Source organism: Mytilus galloprovincialis, chromosome 8, assembly GCF_965363235.1.
Source record: "Mytilus galloprovincialis chromosome 8, xbMytGall1.hap1.1, whole genome shotgun sequence".
Taxonomy (NCBI): Eukaryota; Metazoa; Mollusca; class Bivalvia; order Mytilida; family Mytilidae; genus Mytilus; species Mytilus galloprovincialis.
The window spans coordinates 1029554-1051703 of record NC_134845.1 but is presented as its reverse complement, the minus strand read 5'-3'; the positions used below and the strand labels follow the sequence as shown (position 1 = coordinate 1051703).

The following is a 22150-nucleotide window of genomic DNA, read 5'->3' as shown; positions in this document are numbered from 1 at the left end:
ATGGTTTTTTTTTCTGGACAAATTTTTTTTTTCGCCTGCGGCGAAAAACAATCTATTTTTTTCGCGACAAGTCAAAAACAATTTTTTTCTTTCAATTTTAGCATTACATATAGTGGCAGCTGAGGGTGAAACAAACAATTTTTTTTTCTCAGAATCAAAAGCAAATTATTTTTTTCTCCAAAAACTGGAAACAAACTTTTTTTTCCAAAAAAAACCATAGCCCCCCCCAGAAAATCAAATGGTGGCTGCCTTAGAAACTAAACAAAATGATAGAATTGTTAAATACTTAAGGAAAAGATAGTATTAATTAAGAGTCAAAATTACCAAGCTTAGAAATAAGAAGAATCAGAATGATAGCAATAGAGGTATATAAAAGTTATTTTTTTATAATTTGTGAATGTTGTGCTTTAGTTTTTATATTTGCTTTTAGTGCTTATGCATGTGTATAATATAGTATTTAAATAGTGCAGCCTAAATGTGCATGGAATGTATGTTCTATGTCTTTTATGTTTTAATATTTGTATTGTGTATGATTGTTATGTAAATCGTTATGCATTTGTCGGTTATAAAAGCTCAGAGAGCTTATGTTTATTTGTTATGTGACATGCCGACTATAAATAAAGCTTTGAATTGAATTGAATTGAATTGAATATTAACAAACAATGTCCATTATATCTACATGATCTTATTGAAATTAAAAAAATGTAATTACTCTTTTAGAAATAACAACATAGCAGATGTTCCCATGCAGGGTAAGGACAATTGTTAACTACCCATGGGCTACACTCATTCAGATATCATCATCATCAGGAGCAAAACTCTGGAACGAACTGCCAAATAAAATGAGGGAAAAAATGCCATTGGGTCAGTTCAAAAGCCAAGTTTGGTTGGTAATTGGGAGGGCAGTCAGTCGTGTCAGTGTTCCTCCTGCAGATCTCAATGAGCGGTAGATCAGTTTATTTATTTATCTTGTATACTCTGGCTTTTAAATTATTTGGCATGATTTTTTTCATTTGTGTTCTTAATGCTTGAATTACTTTTAGTGCTTTATAATAGCTATTGCATGAATGTCAGTTTAACTGCATTGTATGTTTGCCTTTATGCTTTAATTGTACTTATTAATTGCTGTGCTTGATAACATTATTTATTTTGCATTATGTGCTATTGTTTTATGTATTGTGCTTGTCTTTTATGTATGTCGGAAAAAAGCTCTACAGAGCATATGTTGTATTGTTATATGTATAACCGACTTTAAATAAATCTTTATGTTTATCCTGTATTTTATTTTTTAAATCTTTAGTTGTATTTCAAATGGTTCCGACGGGAAAAAATCTGAACAGGATCTTGTTTTCTTTTCTTATGTTTTACGCTCCATGCATAATTCTGTTCTTTTGTTTATCTAACCCAAAATTGGGAAAAGGGGTTTTCCAACTTTTGTTGACATCACCTTAGATCTCCTGACTTTTACACATTTTTATTTACATTCACGTCATATCACAAGACAGTAGTTAGATAGTGAGACATTCGTCAGTGTGTCAAGAACGTTGTTATCTTTCTTGTAAGTCAAATACCATCTTCAGTCTAATATACAAATGTATCTTTAAAGGACTTTAAAGGGAAGAAATGATATTTAGAACAATATTGTCCATTGAGGTCTCAACAGCTCAACATGCTTATAAAGAGGGGTCCAATTATTTTTAGCTCACCTGGCCTAAAAGGCCATGTGAGCTTTTCTCATCACTTGGCGTCCGTCGTCGTCGTCGTCGTCGTCGTCGTCGTCGTCGTCGTCGTTAACAATTTTTCAAACATCTTCTCCTCTGAAACTACTGAATGGATTTGAATGAAACTTAACATGATTGTTCCTTAGTATATCCTGCACAAAATGTGCGCTTCGATTTTTGATCCGTCAAATAACATGGCCGCCGTTACTTAAAATAGAACATAGGGGTCAAATGCAGTTTTTGGCTTATATCTCAAAAACGAAAGCATTTAGAGCAAATCTGACATGGGGTAAAAATGTTCATTAGGTCAAGATCTATCAGCCCTGAAATTTTCAGATGAATCAAACAAACCATTGTTGGGTTGCTGCCACTTAATTGGTAATTTTAATGAAATTTTGCAGTTTTTGGTCATTATCTTGAATATTATTATAGATAAAGATAAACTGTAAACAGCAAAAAAGATCAGCAAAGTAAGATCTACAAATAAGTTAATATGACCAAAATTGTCAATTGACCCCTTAAGGGGTTATTGTCCTTTAATGACAATTTTTCACAATTTGTTCATCATATTTGCTAACTTTAAAAAATCTTCTCCTCTGAAACTACTGAATGGATTTGGTTAAAACATAGCATGGTTGTTCCTTAGATTATCCTGCACAAAGTGTGTGCTTTGATTTTTGATCCGTCAAAAAACATGGCCGCCGTTACTTAAAATAGAACATAGGGGTCAAATGCAGTTTTTGGCTTATATCTCAAAAACGAAAGCATTAAGAGCAAATCTGACATGGAGTAAAAATGTTCATTAGGTCAATATCTATCAGCCCTGAAATTTTCAGATGAATCAAACATCCAATTGTTGGGTTGCTGCCACTTAATTGGTAATTTTAATGAAATTTTGCAGTTTTTGGTCATTATCTTGAATATTATTATAGATAAAGATAAACTGTAAACAGCAAAAAAGATCAGCAAAGTAAGATCTACAAATAAGTTAATATGACCAAAATTGTCAATTGACCCCTTAAGGGGTTATTGTCCTTTAATGACAATTTTTCACAATTTCATCATCATATTTGCTAACTTTAAAAAATCTTCTCCTCTGAAACTACTAAATGGATTTGGTTAAAACTTAGCATGGTTGTTCCTTAGATTATCCTGCACAAAGTGTGTGCTTTGATTTTTGATCCGTCAAAAAACATGGCCGCCGTTACTTAAAATAGAACATAGGGGTCAAATGCAGTTTTTGGCTTATATCTCAAAAACGAAAGCATTAAGAGCAAATCTGACATGGAGTAAAAATGTTCATTAGGTCAATATCTATCAGCCCTGAAATTTTCAGATGAATCAAACATCCAATTGTTGGGTTGCTGCCACTTAATTGGTAATTTTAAGGAAATTTTGCAGTTTTTGGTCATTATCTTGAATATTATTATAGATAAAGATAAACTGTAAACAGCAAATATGATCAGCAAAGTAAGATCTACAAATAAGTCAATTTGACCAAAATTGTCAATTGACCTCTTTAGGAGTTATTGCCTTTAAAGACTTTTTTCACAATTTGTTCATCATGTTGACTTACTTTAAAAAATCTTCTCTTATGAAACTGCTGTATCAATTTCAGCCAAACTTAGGCTAAATGAGTTTCAGAGTTTCAGAGTATCTAGTATAAATTTTATATTTCATTTCCTTGTATGTCAAGAAACATAGCTCCTATGGCTAAAATAGAACATAGGAGAAAATGATTTTTTTTTGCTTTTGAAGAAAATAGGACGATTCAAAGAACATTTAAATAAATTGAAAAGCCAAAATAATCATTGATGAGAGATTTAACCAAAAAAATTCAGGTGAGCGATTCAGGCTCTTGAGAGCCTCTTGTTAATTTTAAAGAAGATATAACCCTCTCATACCTGCCAACTGTCACTATTTGCGGGGGATTTCCCCCATGGAGGCTCCCAAATTGAAATTTTTAAAGAGCAATTATGTCCACAATTTTAATAAAACAATTAATTTTAAATGAATTGAGGCTTATAAACATGATAAAAGTATGAAGAAGCCAAACAAGAACATTACACTTTATTTGAAGGCCCCCTTGAAGGTTTTTTTTTTAGTATGGCAGGCATTTTGAAAACTTGGCAGGTATGCCCTCTTATGATTATTACAAAAATTCTTGGATATGCATGACATGTTTAAATTCAGTTTTGACCATATAATACCAGATAGTCTTAGATATATAGTTCTTTGAGTAAAGTTTCAGAGATGTCTACAAATAATATAATTATTTGCTCATTTTTTGTATTATATGTCTGTTTTTACTTATAAATCATGAAAGTGATTTTTACCAAAAGATATTTTTTATCACTTGAAATGTACCCCTCATTAAAGGGATAGTCATTACATTGAGGGATAAACCTTACCCCTCATAATTTTCAATATTTTTGTTTGATATATTCTGATTAAAGTATTTGCATTCAATTTATTTTAGATTTAGTCTTTCTTTACCAAATATAACATACATGACATAGGTATTAAAGGAGTATATTGTGAAAGGGGAAAATAAAGGGAAAGTAACTCAAATTGTTTGTAAAACAACTTTGAAATACAGAGGCGGATTTACGGGGGGGAGGTTGCTTATAAAGGGAATCACTGAAGTGTGACTGGAGCTGGCATTCTCTTAGGCAGTCAGTGGCCCCCACTTATGAAAATTTCTAGATCCGCCAGTGAAATACACAGATTATTTATGATCTAATGAGCTAAGGTAAATGGGGTTATTTAACAGTGTGTTTAACACCAAATGTTAAGTAAAGCCATTCACTGAAATGGGTCGTTTAATTTGATAGTCTACACCATGAACACAGCTTATTTAACTGTCCATTGCTGTCTGTCCAGGAAGAATTGATGAAAAGGGGTCATTTTTGCAATACCCAGGTTATTTAAAGACCAAGCTGGTATTTAAAAAATCCCTGGTGAGAGTGAAAATTCTTGGGTGTGACCCACCATTTTTTCCCCACAGTACATGTACATGTGGGTCAGTTGACAGGTATTAGCACCATGTATAAGATCATCATGATCAATGGATATTCTTTATTCCCCAAAGGACTATACGCTTGTCCTACTTTTTATTGACAATAATAGGCATTAATTAATTTGTGGCTGCCATTATACATGTTATACTCTAATACTTGTTACTAGCCAACATATTTGAATTTACCAGATAGATCCAAAGTACATGTTTGTGGTTTAAAGTACATGTAAACATTGCAAATTTAATGACATTTGGTGTTGCTTCAAAAACAGACTGCCCTTATTGCCCTTGTCCTTTACTAATTGAATATAATATAATATATTTAATTTTGCTGGATATCGTATGATTAGATTTATAGAAAAAATTTAGTGGAAAAGCTGGATTTCAAACAAAATGTAAGCTTAAAGCCTCGGTCACACCTTACCAGATAGCTCGAACGGATGCCTAATGGATAACTTTTTTTCAATCTGTTCATGTCTGTTAGACGTCTGTTCTTATTCGTTAAATGTCCGTTCATATCAGTTGCATGTCCGTTAAGCGTACTTTTTATTCGTCGACGTCTGTTCTGTCAGGTGGAAAATTTTTAGCATGTTCAAAACTTTGAACGGACATACAACAGATAAAATGTCAGTTGTACGTCTGTTAGGTGTTCGTTTTTGTCGAGCCTGCAACTTTTGTTGCAGAAAGCTCGACATAGGGATAGTGATCCGGCTGCAGCAGTGGCGTTAGCTAACTTCTTAAAAGCTTTATATTTTAGAAGGTAGAAGACCTGGATGCTTCATTCTTTGTATATACATTTTGTAGATGCCTCATGTTACGAACTTTCCGTCAGTCACATGTCCAATGTCCTTGACCTCATTTTCATGGTTCAGTGACTACTTGAAAAGAAAAGTTAAGATTTTTTGTAATGTTAAATTCTTTCTTATTATAAGTAATTGGATAACTATATTTGGTACATGTATGTGCGTACCTTGCAAGGTCCTCATGCCGGTCAGACAGTTTTCACTTGACCTGGACCTTAATTCACTGTGCTTAAACGGCTGTGGGTAACTTAAGTTACCCACAGCCCAAGATGGAGCCCCCTTGCGTTGGTTAGATACTTTTCTTCTATAGAATACCAATACCACGAATGCATCAATTAAACAATTGAATTTAAAAGTTGTATTAATCGTTTAGGGAAACCCCTAAACTGGAAAGGTGATTAAATTCTACAAAATAAACGATCACAGCACGATTTTAAAAAACACTTAGGCTGTCCGTAACTTCAAAACAACTTGTCCGTAACTTTTTTCATCATACCAATAGTGATGTCCGTAACTTTCAAAGAATCGACATACGCGGATGTAATGTTTAATCTGATGATAGTGATTGCATCAAATATATATTCACAAAACGAAGTAGATGTCTAGGATGATATAATTCATTGTATCGATGGAAGACAAAATTGGGAAAAATATGAAAAAAATCACGATAAATCCGCAAAACTCGGGTCTCATTTTGTATAACGTCGGGGTACCCGAATCGCCTAGTTCGGAGGGTTGTTTCCGATCATAGCAGATAAACTGTTGAAACATCATTGTTCGTTTTTATTTTTGAACAAGTAGACTACACAAGTATTTTTTACACATACATGTAGCATGTATACACTTACTGATTATCTGCCAGCAACAACCGAAGGGTAGCGTGAATCCAGGATTTTGGAGGGGAACCCAAATTGCCCAGGCATGCAGTGGATAGACTATACGAGACTTAAGTGCACAAACTTTTCCCGTCTTTTTGAAAAAGCCAAAAACACTTTTCTCTCATCCCCACAAAAACAAATCCCATCAGCATTGACAGTAAATTAAAAGGGGTGTCAATCTGGACACACTGGGACGTTGCGCACGGTGATATTGCGGCACCCTGGCCAAGCTTTACAGTAAATGGGAAAACTTTTTAAAAAAAAAGGACATTTTGTATAAATGAATAAACCTAGTTTTACAGCTAGCTGCATATTTATGCAAGTTGTATGCAAGTTGCATTAAATCTCATTAAACTGAATAAAACTAAAAGACACAATAGGTAAAAGTCAGTGACAATAAAAGGAAAAGAGCAGTCAACATAGTGTAACAATTCGACATCTATAATACTAAAATTACGAGGTCCAATTTGTCAGCCGTCATCGGGTAAAAACGACAAATCAAAGAATTCAACTCATTATATAGCCAATATAGGACAATGGTGTAGATTAAAAATTACACCACTCCAGACCCTTTTGTTTTCCACATAATTAATATTGCCAATAATTAACAAGTTCCGGGTCAAAACCAATACCGATACCAATAATATATTCACCTGTTACCTATTACCTTATTTGTACGTTCCGCATTTGACAGGCGCACCACCAAACGGTGTATTTAGGATTTTGCTATATACACGGGTCATAATCAAAGGGTACGTTCCGCATTTGACAGACGCACCACCAAACGGTGTATTTAGGATTTTGCTATATACACGGGTCATAATCAAAGGGTACGTTCCGCATTTGACAGGCGCACCACGAAACGGTGTATTTAGGATTTTGCTATATACAGAGGTCATAATCAAAGGGCCGACACTACTAAATTCAATCTTTGTCAAATTTTTCCCTATTGTAGTTTTATTCAGCAATCAGCAAGACTTTCTAAGATAACTAATATGGGACAATGATGTTGATTAAAAAATACTCCATTCCTGGATAGCCAGGACCTTTTGTTTTCCAAATAATTAATATTACCAATAATTGACAAGTTCCAGGTCGACGGGTTCAAACAGAAAGATTTGAAAGCAGAGAAAACTGTGTATCTTATAATCGACATGACTTTATCAGATGACAATACCAATTACTAAAATAAGGCTTAGGCATAGTTGTATACTTTAATTCAGTTACGGACCAGTGATATCACGGGTGTGTACTTGTAGTATATAAAAATATAAATAACTACGTAGGACAAAAGAGTAATTTAATAGTCTAACAACCCCTGATAACATACAAAGAGAGAAAAAAACATACTAGGAAACATATTCAAAAAATCATAACACTATAACTAACTGGTGGGATGTATAAATACCGAGCCGCGTCAAAGAGTATTCATCAAAATACACATAGAAAGAAACAGAGGTGAAGGTAAACCGCAAACATATAATTAAACTCAAAACATTAAAGAGTATGGAAAAACCTTGGTCTGACAAGCGAAAAACGTTGATAAGACGCACATCAGTAAATAAAAGTTCAAACCATAACCAGGATGGAGTACCACAAACCCCACATAAAACTTCTGTGGTGTAAGTATGATGCGTTAATAAAATCACATTTGGTGGTGAATGAGTAGTATAAACAGCCGCGAAGGTTACAAATATGATGTTAATTGTCTTCTAACTGTTGAAATTATAATTCTTAAAATTTTAAATCAAAAGTTACCCACATCTAAAAATAAAGTTAGGGACAGTCTGCTTAGTTTCGATCAAAAAGTTACGGACATCTTATGCATTTTTTGAAGTTGACCTTGTGCTTTAGTGAACTCTATATTAACAAATTTATGGTAATTGTTAGTCATTTCTTTATTCAATAATCCTATAAATATTTACATTCTGCATGAAAAACGTCGCAAAAGGTACATTTTGTATGAATTAAATATCAACGAGTTTAAAGTCCGCCATCTTGGGCTGTGGGTAACTTAAGTTACCCACAGCCGTTTAAGCACAGTGTTAATTCATGGATCAGTGAACAAGGTTAAGTTTTGGTGGTCAAGTCCATATCTCAGATACTATAAGCAATAGGTCTAGTATATTCGCTGTATGGAAGGACTGTAAGGTGTACATGTCCAACTGACAGGTGTCATCTGACCTTGACCTCATTTTCAAGGTCCAGTGGTTATAGTTAAGTTTATGTGTTTTGGTCTGTTTTTCTTATACTATATGCAATAGGTCTACTATATTTGGTGTATGGAATGATTTTAAGGTGTACATGTTTAGCAGACAGGTGTCATCTGACCTTGACCTCATTTTAATGGTTCAGTGGTTATAACTAAGTTTTTGTGTTTTGGTCTGTTTTTCTTAAACCATATGCAATAGGTCTTCTATATTTGGTGTATGGAATGATTGTAAGGTGTACATGTCTAGCTGACAGGTGTCATCTGACCTTGACCTCATTTTCAGGGTTCAGTGGTCAAAGGTAAGTTTTTGAGTTTTGGTCTATTTTTCTAATACTTTATGCACTAGGTCAACTATATTTGGTGAATGGAAATATTTTATCATCTATATGTCTGTTACCCAGCTTTTATTTGACCTTGACCTATTTTTCACTGCTTATTGCTCAGTGTTAAGTTCTTGTGTTTTGGTCTGTTTTTCTAAATTTATAAGCAATAAGTCAACTATATTTGTTGTATTGAAGAATTGTTAGCTGTACATGTCAGCCTGGCATGATTCATCTGACCTTGACCTCATTTTCATGGTTCATTGATCAATGTTTTGTTTTCTTGGTCAATGTTGAGTTTATGTGACAGTTGTAATAAAGCTTTATATTTGGTCTATCAACATAATATCTATGATTAGTAAAGAAGGGGAGACATTTCAGCGTGTGCACTCTTGTGTACGGTATTCGTCTGTTTCGTTTCCGTTTTGTATCCGTTACGTGTCCGTAATACATCTGTTGGAGGTCTGGAAGACTTTTAACAGATAAAACGGATGCTGAACAGATGAAAAACGGACTTCTACCGGACGTATAATGGATAAAACGGAGGCTGAACGGATCTGAAACGGAAAAATGCCAATTGAAAATTTCGCGTCAGAAATGCCAATTATTGGTTATGTCAGATTTCTTAAGGTTCATGAATTCTTATTCTTCATAATCGATCTTATAGTATAGGCATGTCTTCACAATCAAGCAGTTCATATTCAGGCAAGACACTGCCCTTTGGCTGAATTTTGAAGAACAGACCAAAACCAGTTACACAGAAACGTTTTGAATATTTATGCGATTTACATGACTCTATTATTATTGTCGCCTTTGATTTTTCCGTATATATATCTTGTTCATCCGTTTTATCCGGTACTCTTCCGTTAGGTGTCCGTTTTATGCATTACTCTTCCGTTGGATGTATGTTCAACATCCGTTCTGTCCAGTACGTGTAAGTTTCTCGTATGTTGCATATCCGGTGTGTGTCCGTTATGCATCCCTTACACGTCCGTTTTATTCGGTCAGTACATCAACGGACTCCCAACGGATAACAATTTTGTCAACGGACAACTTCTATTGTCATCCCTTAGGCATCTGTTTGTGCTATCTGGTAAGGTGTGACCGAGGCTAAAGGGGGCTCCTGGGTATAATGATTTTTTTTTTCTAATATAGGATTTCGCTATATTTTTTCATAAATAAACTTTATCATATGCTTAATAGAAAAATGAAATAAAAAATGGAGTCACCGTTCATTTAAGCTAAAATCTGCCTCTGGAAGAAGCATACATTTTTGTTAATGTCCTTTTTTTCTGTTGAACTAATAGGAGAAAAAGAGGAAATAGAAAAATAACCTAATACATGTATAAGAAATCGCTAAAATTTTACAGTTATTTAGTTTATGTACAGCTCATTTGAAACCAATAATAAAAAATATAGGTCACCGATAAGTTAATAAAGATATTTCAAATTTAAGGCCAAAAAATGGCATTTTTGCACCAAAGGGAGATAATTTGGAGCTTTTTCAATTTTTAAGGTCATCTGGGGCCAAACCAAATCATTTTTTGGGGGTATTTTTTGTACCATATCATAAAGTAACAACTAATAGTGTAATAAATAAAATTTGTAATGGAAAAATAAAGGTTTAATTTTTTGCTAAATTTTTTGTACCCACGAGCCACCTTAACAAAAATTTATATTACTATCATGACTAAAGGGTCTTCTTTACAATAAATGTCGGTTTTTTTTTAATTTTACATAGCCTTTTGCATTTGACTGTTACAGTATAAATTTAATTTGATACAGGTACATATTAATTTATATAAATGTACTAGAAAAACTACATTTTTAAATTGTTTATAAAATTTAATGCCAGCAACATGAGCAACACTGAATGACTGACTGGATGAAATTATACATAATTCCCTATTTTTCTTATTTTTTTTTGCCAGGATTAAAAAACCATCAACATGGCCACTTGTGCTGATGCACGACCTTGTGACAGAGTTCCCCCAGCTAGACCTCCATCCCTCCATCAGGCAGATCAAACTGACTATAAAACAATACAATCTTACCATGACAATGCTTACAAACATATAGAGAAAGGTCTGTCGGCAGACGAGAGTGAACACTTTGATGAAGCAGTCAATCAATATAGAGCAGGATTACAGTTCTTAGACAAAGGTCTGGCTATAGATTGTGAGAAGATAAAAGCTACAGAAGAGAAAAAAGACTCTGCCAAATTATTACAACAAAAAATGACAAAAACCAAACTTCAGATAGAATATAGGCTTCAGAGTATAGAAGTCCAAAGAAACGTACATTCTAGACATCCGACTACACCCATGGAATTAAATCAACCTCCGTCATACGAGGACGTGATGTCAGAATCTGGGTCATCAATTAGTGACACAGCGTTTCAGTCCCTCGGAGATTCTATTATGAGTAATGAATCGTCAGAAGTCTTTGATGCTGACGCTACAGAGATATATAATATTCCCGATGGTGTCCAGATTTTCTTTATAACACCAGAAGGTTACGTTAGTGCTCCATCATATCCAAGCTCACTGAAAATATTCAAATTTATAAGTGAACCGACTGTTAGAACTGGTCAGCGCCCTCCAGCCTTTTTACAGGTCAATAGTTGGGTGTACCCCTTACAACCAGGAGCCTCTCCAGCTCTAAAGGCCACCAATGGGGCTTATGTCTTCCCTGATACAACAGACAGACCAGGTAAATATCAATTAGAAAAGAAAAACAAGACAAGTTAGCACTCAATACTTTTGGTACACTTTGAAAAATAAGATTTGTAGAAAGAATTATTTGTAAGCTCTGGTAATAAAAGTTAAAAATAAGAAGATGTGGTATGATTACCAATCAGACACTCTCTTCAAGCATTGTCCAGAGACCACATGATGTAGAATTTAACAACTGTAGGTCCTTCAACAATGAGGGAAACCCTTACCGCATAGTAAGACAATACATAACATTCATAACATTTCAGGGGCTAAGTGGTCTAAGTAGTTGTACACTATCACTAGCCAGTCAACAATATGGTTGTGAATTTGAATCCCTCACATGGACAGTGCTAAAAATTAGCAATGACGCTTTTTTGTTTTCCAGTAGTTGATATAATGTAGTCTGGATCAACTGTGCTATTATATCATGTACTGTTATTTTACAAAGAGAATCTAAGATTAGCCGATATCTTATTGACTTTCATCTGATGAATAATACACTTTATCATGTTTATAAATGATATAATTACATATTTTAATTCTTTAAAAACGACTTTCTTTATATAGGATCAGCCGTAGGTTTAATGTTACCAGACACAATGTCATTGACTGACAAAGATGTTTTTGAGTCCGTTTTATCTTCTATGACCATGATGCAAGACCAAGAGGTTGTAGCAGAAATTAGGGAACCCACAGCACCCCCTGAAGAAAGGGAGGTAATACCGTCAGAAGGAGAAACTAAAGATGATGAATCTACCAGTGCTAAAATATCAAAAGGTATCGCAGTGGGTAAGGTATTTTATAACAGTTCAAACTAGAAGAAGGAAATTAAATATTTCCCAATTTTATTTCAAAACTTTGAGGTTCTGACAATACAGTGTTACTTTGATAAAATCTGAAATATATAAGAATTTACCCACATGATGAGTAAATTCCAAACCAATACAGAAATTTATCCATTGCTTATAAGACTTAAGCTTTTGTCAATAACCATGGTTTCTTTTCTATAATCAATGCCTCCTAAATCTGTCGCTAAAATAGACTCCTCAAATTATATTCAATTGTTTCCTTAGCATGCTTAGTGTGTTTAATTTCTTCAAGTTGAAATTGGCTAATTTACTGATTTTTTTCACTGATGGAATTAATCTAAAAACTTAAATTTACCTTTGTGTTATCTTTTGGTTGGTGGTATCTTTTTAACGAACCAACACTTATCCATTCTTTGTAGAGACAATTATCATTATTGAGGAGTTTCGCCAGTCTGTAGACAAGTGTTATTTTATTTGTTTCAGCATCAAGTTGGATAACATGGGGTATTGAAAAAGGAGCAGAAAAAGCTGGCCACTATATTAAAGTTGGATCTGAAAAAATCAAAGAGAAACTAAAACCTGAGGAAAGAGCTAAAGAAATTGATCCCAGAGTTATACAAGGAGTCCAGTATGCTAGGAGAGGGACACACACGGCTGTCAAAGTCAGTTCTTATGTGGGTATGTATATGTACATTTGCTAAGAGGAGAACCAAGTTATTTTAAGGCCAATTAAAATTAATTGATAGATTTTCATCCCCGCCCGCCCCTATGAAATCGGCCCGCCCCGAATTTTTTTATTTCATAAAATTTACGATTTCCGGATTTTGTTCATTTCTGTTACCGGTAACCGTTAAAATTTCGTTTCATTCAAAGCTTCTTGTTTCAAATTTCGGTTTTGTACCTCGAGTAAATCTAACCAAAATGATTAAGTCGACATATTCTGCTGCTCTATGATGACAACATCATCTTCTGATAATAAAGATTGATTACGAGAATGTCATGAAATATTCGTGTTTCGAGAAACACTGTTTCCAAGACCGCAAATCACGGTATGTCAAAAATTTCTGTGATTAGAAAACTGCGGATTTTTTTATTTATGCAATGGCTTTGTGTCAGGAAATTTAAACTGTGAATGATATCCAAAGTGCAAGATTCGTGGAAACCATTGATACAGAAAACATGACTGGATTAAAGATATTGAAACACAAGCACAAACTTGTTAGATTTATGACCGTATTTTGAATTTAAAAAGTCGACTAACATACGCATTTTACTTTTATGTTGACAAACAGCAAATCTCCCAATACACATAAAAGAGTCATTAAACAACAACTTTTTTTTTATTAAGTTCAAGTTTTACATGGTAATTATATTTTCATCTTGCATAAGTACCAACCCAATTATTTCAACACTGTTCGAGTTTTCATTTTATTCTGTACTCATAATAAATGTGTTGCATACCAATGCATTTGCTTCATTTTAATGGAATACAAACCATCGTTTTAAAACCCTAATACATTTAGTGAAGGTAGTCCAACTGAAGAGAGCATTTCTCACACGTTTTTGTTGTTTAGTTTTTAAAGCCGCAATTAGATAGTATTTATTTAAGGATTTGAAAAATTATGTAAGATTCCTCATACTTGTGTATACATGATATAAGCTTATTATTACACTTGCATATATGAAGAAATCGTCACAAAAGGGTTTCATATGAAATAAAATTTATAAAATAAAATCCTCCCACCCACCCCATTTTTTAAAAAAATTTGGATGAAAATCTACTAATTAGTTTTAGTTGGCCTAAAGGAGCACTAGCTATGAAATATATAAAAAATCTAAAACATGATTTCTTTTGCTCAATCATTATTGAAAGTGAAATAGTGAAATAATAATAGCAGCCAGTATGGTTCAAAATGCAAATTTGTCAAATTCAACTAAGAAACATTGATGATGAATTATTTACTTGCAAGTTTTATATTTCTAAGTTATATGACCATTGGAGGTCTTTGGAAGTCAACTATGCTTTACTCAATAGTTAATTAGATGGTGTCTAGACTAAAATACACACAAAATTGATCTACATATTATTGAGTCCATGCCTTGTAAATTGTTTATTTTAAACGTTTTATGATTTGAATAAATGTTTTACATTGTTATAAATCAAATATGAGAATTTGAGTCAAATCAGAGAAAATGAATTTGACAGCTAGTGCCCCTTTAAGCTGAAAATCTGCAAATGTTCTTGCAGTGCTGAAAAAACTAATGAACCTGATATTAATATAAGAAAATACTTGAAGGTTCAATCGTATTTTAAAAGAGATTATCTCTTTATCAAAGGGATTAAATTTAAGAACAAAAATTGACAAATTTAAATCTTAAGTTTTATAGAAAACTTATTACTCATATATATATACAATTTGGATGGTTCAGAATAAAATGTTGAATGATATAAGTGTGAATCTTAAAGGATAAGCAGCAGTAGAGGCCATGAAAGGCATTCCTGATGATTGAACACCATTAATTGTAAAAAAAGTTTTTTTTGGGTTTTTTTTATGCCCCCTTCATACACAAGGCATGCATTCAGTGATATCCTTGGTCTGTGTTTCTGTTTGTCCATCTTTCTCTCCAATCAAGTTTTGCACTCACGTAAGTTTGCATGCAAATTTTATGAAACTCATACACAATGCTAAGAACCACAACACACATACTGAGTTCCAATGTTGGCAGTGACTTGCCTTACATTTTAGAGTAATGACCCTTTATAACTTAAAAAATTGCATATCTTAATTAGGGAAATTTGTGTCCTTTGACATATTCTTCTTTTATTTTTTGTCTGATTTGCCTTTAAAAAGGAATTTACTGTATAAATGATTCAATTAAATCTGTTTCAGTGAAGAAGCTTGGAGAAGCTACAATGGCTGTAGGGAGAGAGTTAGCACCACACATAAAGAAACATGGTGAAAAACTACTTCCTGAGTCTGTCAAGGGAAAATCTCAAGATGGAAAATCTAAAGTAGATGGTGTTCTTGATGTCGCTGGGGCAGGTCTCATAGGTAATTATTGTTTGTATTTAAAGTTAAGCTTGGGCAAGTCTCAAAGGTAAATATTGAGGTTGATATCTGGGTAGTTTTTTATCCCCATCATGCTCATAGTTTTTATACGACCGCAAAAAATTTGGGGTTTTATATTGGTATCACATTGTAGTCATCATCGTCCGAAGACATTTGGTTTCCAGACAATAACTTTAGTATAAGTAAATAGAAATCTATGAAATTTAAAGACAAAGTTTATAACCACAAAAGGAAGGTTGGGATTAATTTTTGGGGTTATGGTTCTAACAGTTAAGGAATTAGTGGCCAAAATGGGGCCCAAATAAGCATTTTTCTAGTTTCCAAACAATATCTTGTGGAAAGGTGTATGGAGCTCTCTGAAATTATACCACAAGGTTCCATACCAGAAAGGAATGGTTATGATTGGCTTGGGGGGGGGGGGGGGGGTTATGGCTCAAACTGTTTAGGAATTAGGGACACAAAAGGGTGAAAACCAAGGTTTTGGATTACCTTCCTTACACTGCTTTTAAATTATAAAATGGGTAATTATGGTTGCAAACTTCATTGGAAATTTTGACCATATCTTGAGGGAAACAATTGACTGAATTGTGTTGGGGAAAAAGTGGGGAGGACAATTTTTTCTTAAGATTTGAAAAAGTAAAAACAAAAATCTTCAAATATTGTGGCACTATAACATGTATAAAATCCAATGGCTAAAGAGGAACTAATTTTTATTCAGTGCCTAGTTACAATCTGAACTGTCTTGTTAGGGACAGTTCTTTTATACAACTACGAACGTGACATTAATTTAGAAAGAATTATGTTTATCATAGGTACTTACTTTAAGAAAGCCCAAAGCCACAAATAAAATGGTTCTAAATATCGACGGTGACCATTACTTTTGGTCTTATAAACTTAACATTAGGTTAATTAGAGCCAAACTATTAAAGTCTAATTAACTGTCCACAACACGATGACCACATGTCACTAAATGAAAAAGCAATTGTCATAAACTTGAACATCCCTAAAGCCAAAGCATGTACATATAGAAAGTCACGTTTGTAGTTTAACAATAAAACATACAATTATAAACTTTAGAAATTATATTTAATTATTTCAATTCTTTTTATCACTGCATAGTGTTACATATTTGGGTTTTTTTCCAAAAGGGGGGGGGGTCAATTTTCAACTGCATAGTGTATTGCACAAAAGTAAAAAAAAAAGAAGGGGGGTATATTTTTTTTTTGGGGGGAGGGGGGGTAATTCACAACAGCATGGTTTAATTGCAGAATAACAGAAAAATGATGGTGTCTTCAACCTATGCCAACATTTTATAAAAATATATTCAACCTATGCCTACATTCAAAACACAATAGGTGTTGTTATAGCAATTATTAATTAATAAAAGGTAAAATACAGTCAGTATATTTAAGCATTAAAATTTTACTCTTTGAAAATTCAGAAACTAAAATAAAGTATTTGCAAAATTGTGTTGTGAAAAAAATGAACAATTAAAAAATTTCTAAAATTTATTATATTGTTTATTATTATTTTGTTGTGTGATTATTGTTACATTTTGTGTCTCTTATTTGGAACTTCATCATCCGAATTGATAATTTAGATATTAATAAGATAATTTGAAAAATTGATCAACTTTAGAAAATGTCAAAAAGGATCACTTTGTGAAACCCACTAAGGACGTCTAGAATATACCTAAAACCATCCTATGTCTTACTCCTGAGATATCTGTGTGAAACTTTCCTAAGAGACCAAAGGATAACATGACACCAGTTGATTGTGCAGATGCAGCATCATATCATATTATATAGTATGACTTTTGAGACAATCATATTAGTGAAATTTGTCTACTTCTATGTACAGTTGGGTGCAGACCAAGCATTACATAAAGTAAACGCAAGTTAACGCGGCGTGCACATATTTCGTTAGTTAACTTTAAATTTAGCGTTTACTAGTAAACGCCCGTTTACTTCATTTACGTTAACGCGGTCAAAATGGAAATTTCTAATGTCTACTCGAGTAAACGCGCGTTTACTCTGTGTCCGTTTAGTCAGTAGTAAACGGCCGTTTACTTCAGATTTCACAAGTATAATTTTACGTGCACGTAAAAGTAAACGGGCGTTTACTACAGATTTCTAAATTGTATTTTTACGTGCACTTGAAAGTAAACGCGCGTTTACTTTTCGCGTTAACTAATTGTGTATATTATAAAATAATCGTCGCGTGCATTTGTACATTTATTTATGTTGTTAAAATGACTTAATATTTTACGTATTTGTGTTTTAAACCTTAACATTCAAAAACACTTTTTATTACAAATATAAACATTTATTAATTGCAAAAAAAAAAATCGAATTTTCATTTTGTTCTTATATGCAATTATTAATTTTCAATAAATTAATTAATTAAAGAGGTGTCATTTCATTAAATGCAATCGTCAATATGTTGATCGAAAATGGACAGATGGATATTTTGATGTACCTTATCATGTGATATATTAGGTCAGTGTATCCAGGATACGAGGACAATCTGCGTTAACGCGCGTTTACTACAAACAGTAAACGGGCGTTTACTTTATTATACAAAATTGGAAGACACGCCTTTTTCGCGTTAACGCGAAGTAAACGCACGTTTACTCTTTACAAAATTAGAAGACGCGCGGTTTTTGCGTTAACACGGAGGTAAACGCGAAAGTAAACGCCCGTTTACTATTTATGTCTACTAAAATTTCGGAGTTAACGCAGAGTTAACGTGGCGTTTACATGAAGTGCACGCGAGTGAACGCCGCGTTAACTTTTAAGGCCCGTTTACATGTAATGCTTGGTCTGCACCCAACTGTATGTGTTGGAATTACATTTGTAATAGTTACCATTTATAATAGATATTTTACACGAGTCAGTATTTATTAAATACGCAAGTTTCAATAGTGTATTATGTCATTGTATTTGAAGAAAACTATTTTATATAAAATTTAATATTTTGATCATATATTTTATATTATTCATGTGAATGACACTGATAGATATTTAATATGACTAGATGATTCTTCCTTTAATAAAAATCCATAAAATTCATTGTTTTCCCTCATTATTTCATTATATTAATTTTAAACTAATTCCTATATAAAATAAAGATCCTCAACACACACAATTATACCTACATTTTCACTTGTACTTGTAAACGATTTTGTATATTGAGTACACAGTTATCCTGTGTCATAAACCTATTATGTGTCAAATATTTAATTACAATCAAAATTCAGAACTTTATCAAGCACGAATATTGTGTCCATTTTTGCCCAACTGTTCAGGGTTGGACATCTGCGGTCGTATCCAGCTGCGATTAGCAAAGCAATTTATTACACATATATTCTATGGTCCTCTACTTTCCAAATCAACATAAATGGTTAAACTCAGTCACTTGCTTAAAATAGAAACGCACAACCTTTGATATCCTCAATTTGAGGCAAATAAGGGATAATGACCCATCTCAGATTGGTTATAGATTGGACTTGGGAGAACAATTTGGGTTGATATCTTTAAAAGGTTTATCTAGAACAAGAATGAAGGGAATAAATTATCAATAATTGTGGTTGGTTAACCTTTGAAAGGTCAGAAAATTATTATAAGGTGTAACTTGAGCAGATCTCAATGATTCTAATGGACAATGATGCATTGTAAACGTTTATATCAAACATTTCTCCTGAAATTATCAGATTTATCTTAAATGTTGGTTTTCTCATTGTTATTTTGTGTAATAGATTTCCGTAATCAATATACACATTTTATCACACATTTCTTTTCAGTCATGAAATGTTCCAAATTGAAACCACAGTTTAAATCTGAAAAAAAGTCTTATACAGCTAAAGTGTACATGAAATGTAATCTGAATATTTTATTATGTAGGTTTCAGTGCAGTGTACCTAACATTAGAAGCAGCAGCCAAGGCTCTCGGTAGAAACCTCACCAATGAAACAGTGACTCTGGTGAATTACAAGTAAGTTATACTATGGTCTAGGTAAATAGTTCTGTATATCAGATTCCACAAAGACTTGATACAACAACTAGGAGCTTTATCAGTAAGAATTTGAGGCCTTTATTCTATGAAGGAATTTTTGTGGTGAAGGCATCTCTTCTACATATAAAAATAAAGATGTGGTAAGATTGCCAGGGGAACAACTCTCCACAAGAGACCAAAAAAAATTAACGAAAAACAAATATGCATAAAATTGAGAATGGAAATGGGGAATGTGTCAATGAGACAACAACCCGACCATAGAACAGACAACAGCAGAAGGTCACCAACAGGTCTTCAATGCAGTGAGAAATTCCCGCACCCGGAGGCGTCCTTCAGCTGGCCCCTAAACAAATATATATACTAGTTCAGTGATAATGAAATATATGTTTATAGTCTTTGTTTAATTGATTTTGAATTAAGGCTTTAATTCCCAGCAAAAAACTGACAAATTCAAATGTTATTAACTAAATGGAACGTGTGGAAAACCCCTGTTATATTCATAACTTGATACATCTTTGTTTGCCCATTGTTACAGGTCAAATGTTGTCTTATTATTTTGATTGAAGTTACAACTCAATTCATTCATGTCATAAACTTAATTTGCTTTAATTTATGTCTTCCATTTTACTATTCCATTTTGTTGTCGAGCCTGCAACTTTTGTTGCAGAAAGCTCGACATAGGGATAGTGATCCGGAGGCTACGGCGGCGGTGGCGGTGTTAGCTAACTTCTTAAAAGCTTTATATTTCAGAAGGTGAACCTGGATGCTTCATACTTTGTATATAGATGCCTCATGTTACGAAGTTTCCGTCAGTCACATGTCCAATGTCCTTGACCTCATTTTCATGGTTCAGTGACCACTTGAAAAAAAAGTTCAGATTTTTTGTAATGTTGAATTCTCTCTTATTATAAGTAATAGGATAACTATATTTGATATGTGAGTACCTTGAAAGGTCCTCATGTCTGTCAGACAGTTTTCACTTGACCTTGACCTCATTTCATGGATTAGTGAACAAGGTTAAGTTTTGGTGGTCAAGTCCATATCTCAGATACTACAAGCAATAGGGCTAGTATATATTCGGTGTATGGAAGGACTGTAAGGTGTACATGTCCAACTGGCAAGTGTCATCTGACCTTGACCTCATTTTCATGGTTCAGTGTTTATAGTTAAATTTTTGTGTTTTTGTCTGTTTTTCTCATACTATATGCAATAGGTCTACTATATTTGTTGTATGGAATGATTGTAAGGTGTACCTATCTAGCGGGCAGATGTCATGTGACCTTGACCTCATTTTCATGGTTCAGTGGTCAAAGTTAAGTTTTTGAGTTTTGGTCTTTTTATCTAATACTATATGCCATAGGTCATCTATATTTGGTGTATGGAAATATTTTATGATCTTTATGTCAGTCGCACAGGTTTTATTTGACCCTGACCTCATTTTCACGGTTCATTGCACAGTGTTAAGTTTTTGTGTTTTTGTCTATTTTTCTTAAACTATAAGTAATAGGTCAACTCTATATGTTGTATAGAAGCATTGTTAGCTGTACATGTCTGCCTGGCATGGTTCATTTGACCTTGACCTCATTTTCAAGGTTCATTGGTCTTTGTTTAGTTATCTTGGTTAATGTTAAGTTTATGTGACAGTTGTATTAAAGCTTGGCTTTATACTTAGGACTATCAACATAATATCAATGATTAGTATAGAAGGCGAGACATTTCAGCGTGTGCACTCTTGTTTTTATGTTATTTAAGATATGGTAGTCAGGCAGGATTGTTAGCAGAGCACGGAATGTATGCTGTTGGTAACACTGTGTTGACTGTTAATAATGTGGACAATTTAGGAATCAAGGCTGTGGCAAAGAGGACAGCGAAAGAGACAGGCAAGGCCCTGATAATGGACATAAATGAAGGAAGTAAAACTAAACCAGCAGACTCTACAGTTATCACACAAACTAAAAAGTCTTGAAACATATGTCAGTGAAAATGTAAAGACAATCAAATAACTATTGACATAATTAAGTCAAGTTCCTCCATTACAACTAAAGAAAGAGGCTGAAGCAGTGAGAAATAAACTTAATCATGTTAATGTAGTCAAATCTTTCTGCATGTTACCTCTTATACACGAAAGATTTTGGTATAGGTCTCTCAGATGAAATAATATGAGAATATTCATTGTATTTCCTTGTACATGAATCCACTTTAGACAGGCTTCAGTTGTTTACAAATTTCTCTGTACAGACAGGTTGCTTTAAGACAAGTTACACTGTACTTTGATAATCATGTTTGTTATGTAATAACAGGAAATTATTTCAAAGAATCATTGTCAAAACTACATATTATTACAATATGTATTATTAACTTGACGAATTAGCTTCCATTTTAACTTTCTTTTATTGAAAACTATTTTGTTGTTGAATTTCTTAGATTGTTTTATACACTGCTAATGACACATAAATATACATGCAATATAGCCTATATTTGCTGAGGCAGTGTAAAGCAAACATGAATCAATCAATCAATTTATTATTGTTATTTACAATTGAGAATACTAAGCCCCTGTCAGCTGCTGTGAGTCATCCAAATATT

At 33.3% G+C, this 22150-nt stretch overlaps 1 protein-coding gene across 1 annotated transcript; it reads left to right on the top strand.

Moving 5' to 3' along the window:
* The first annotated feature begins 1439 nt into the window (after window positions 1-1439).
* On the top strand, window positions 1440-21968 carry LOC143084825 (spartin-like). The gene is made up of 7 exons (XM_076260889.1): window positions 1440-1558; window positions 10885-11665; window positions 12238-12459; window positions 12963-13157; window positions 15371-15532; window positions 19453-19543; window positions 21317-21968. The coding sequence occupies exons 2-7, from the start codon at window positions 10903-10905 to the stop codon at window positions 21528-21530; spliced, it is 1647 nt and encodes a 548-aa protein (XP_076117004.1). The 5' UTR covers window positions 1440-1558; window positions 10885-10902; the 3' UTR covers window positions 21531-21968.
* Window positions 21969-22150: the final 182 nt, after the last annotated feature.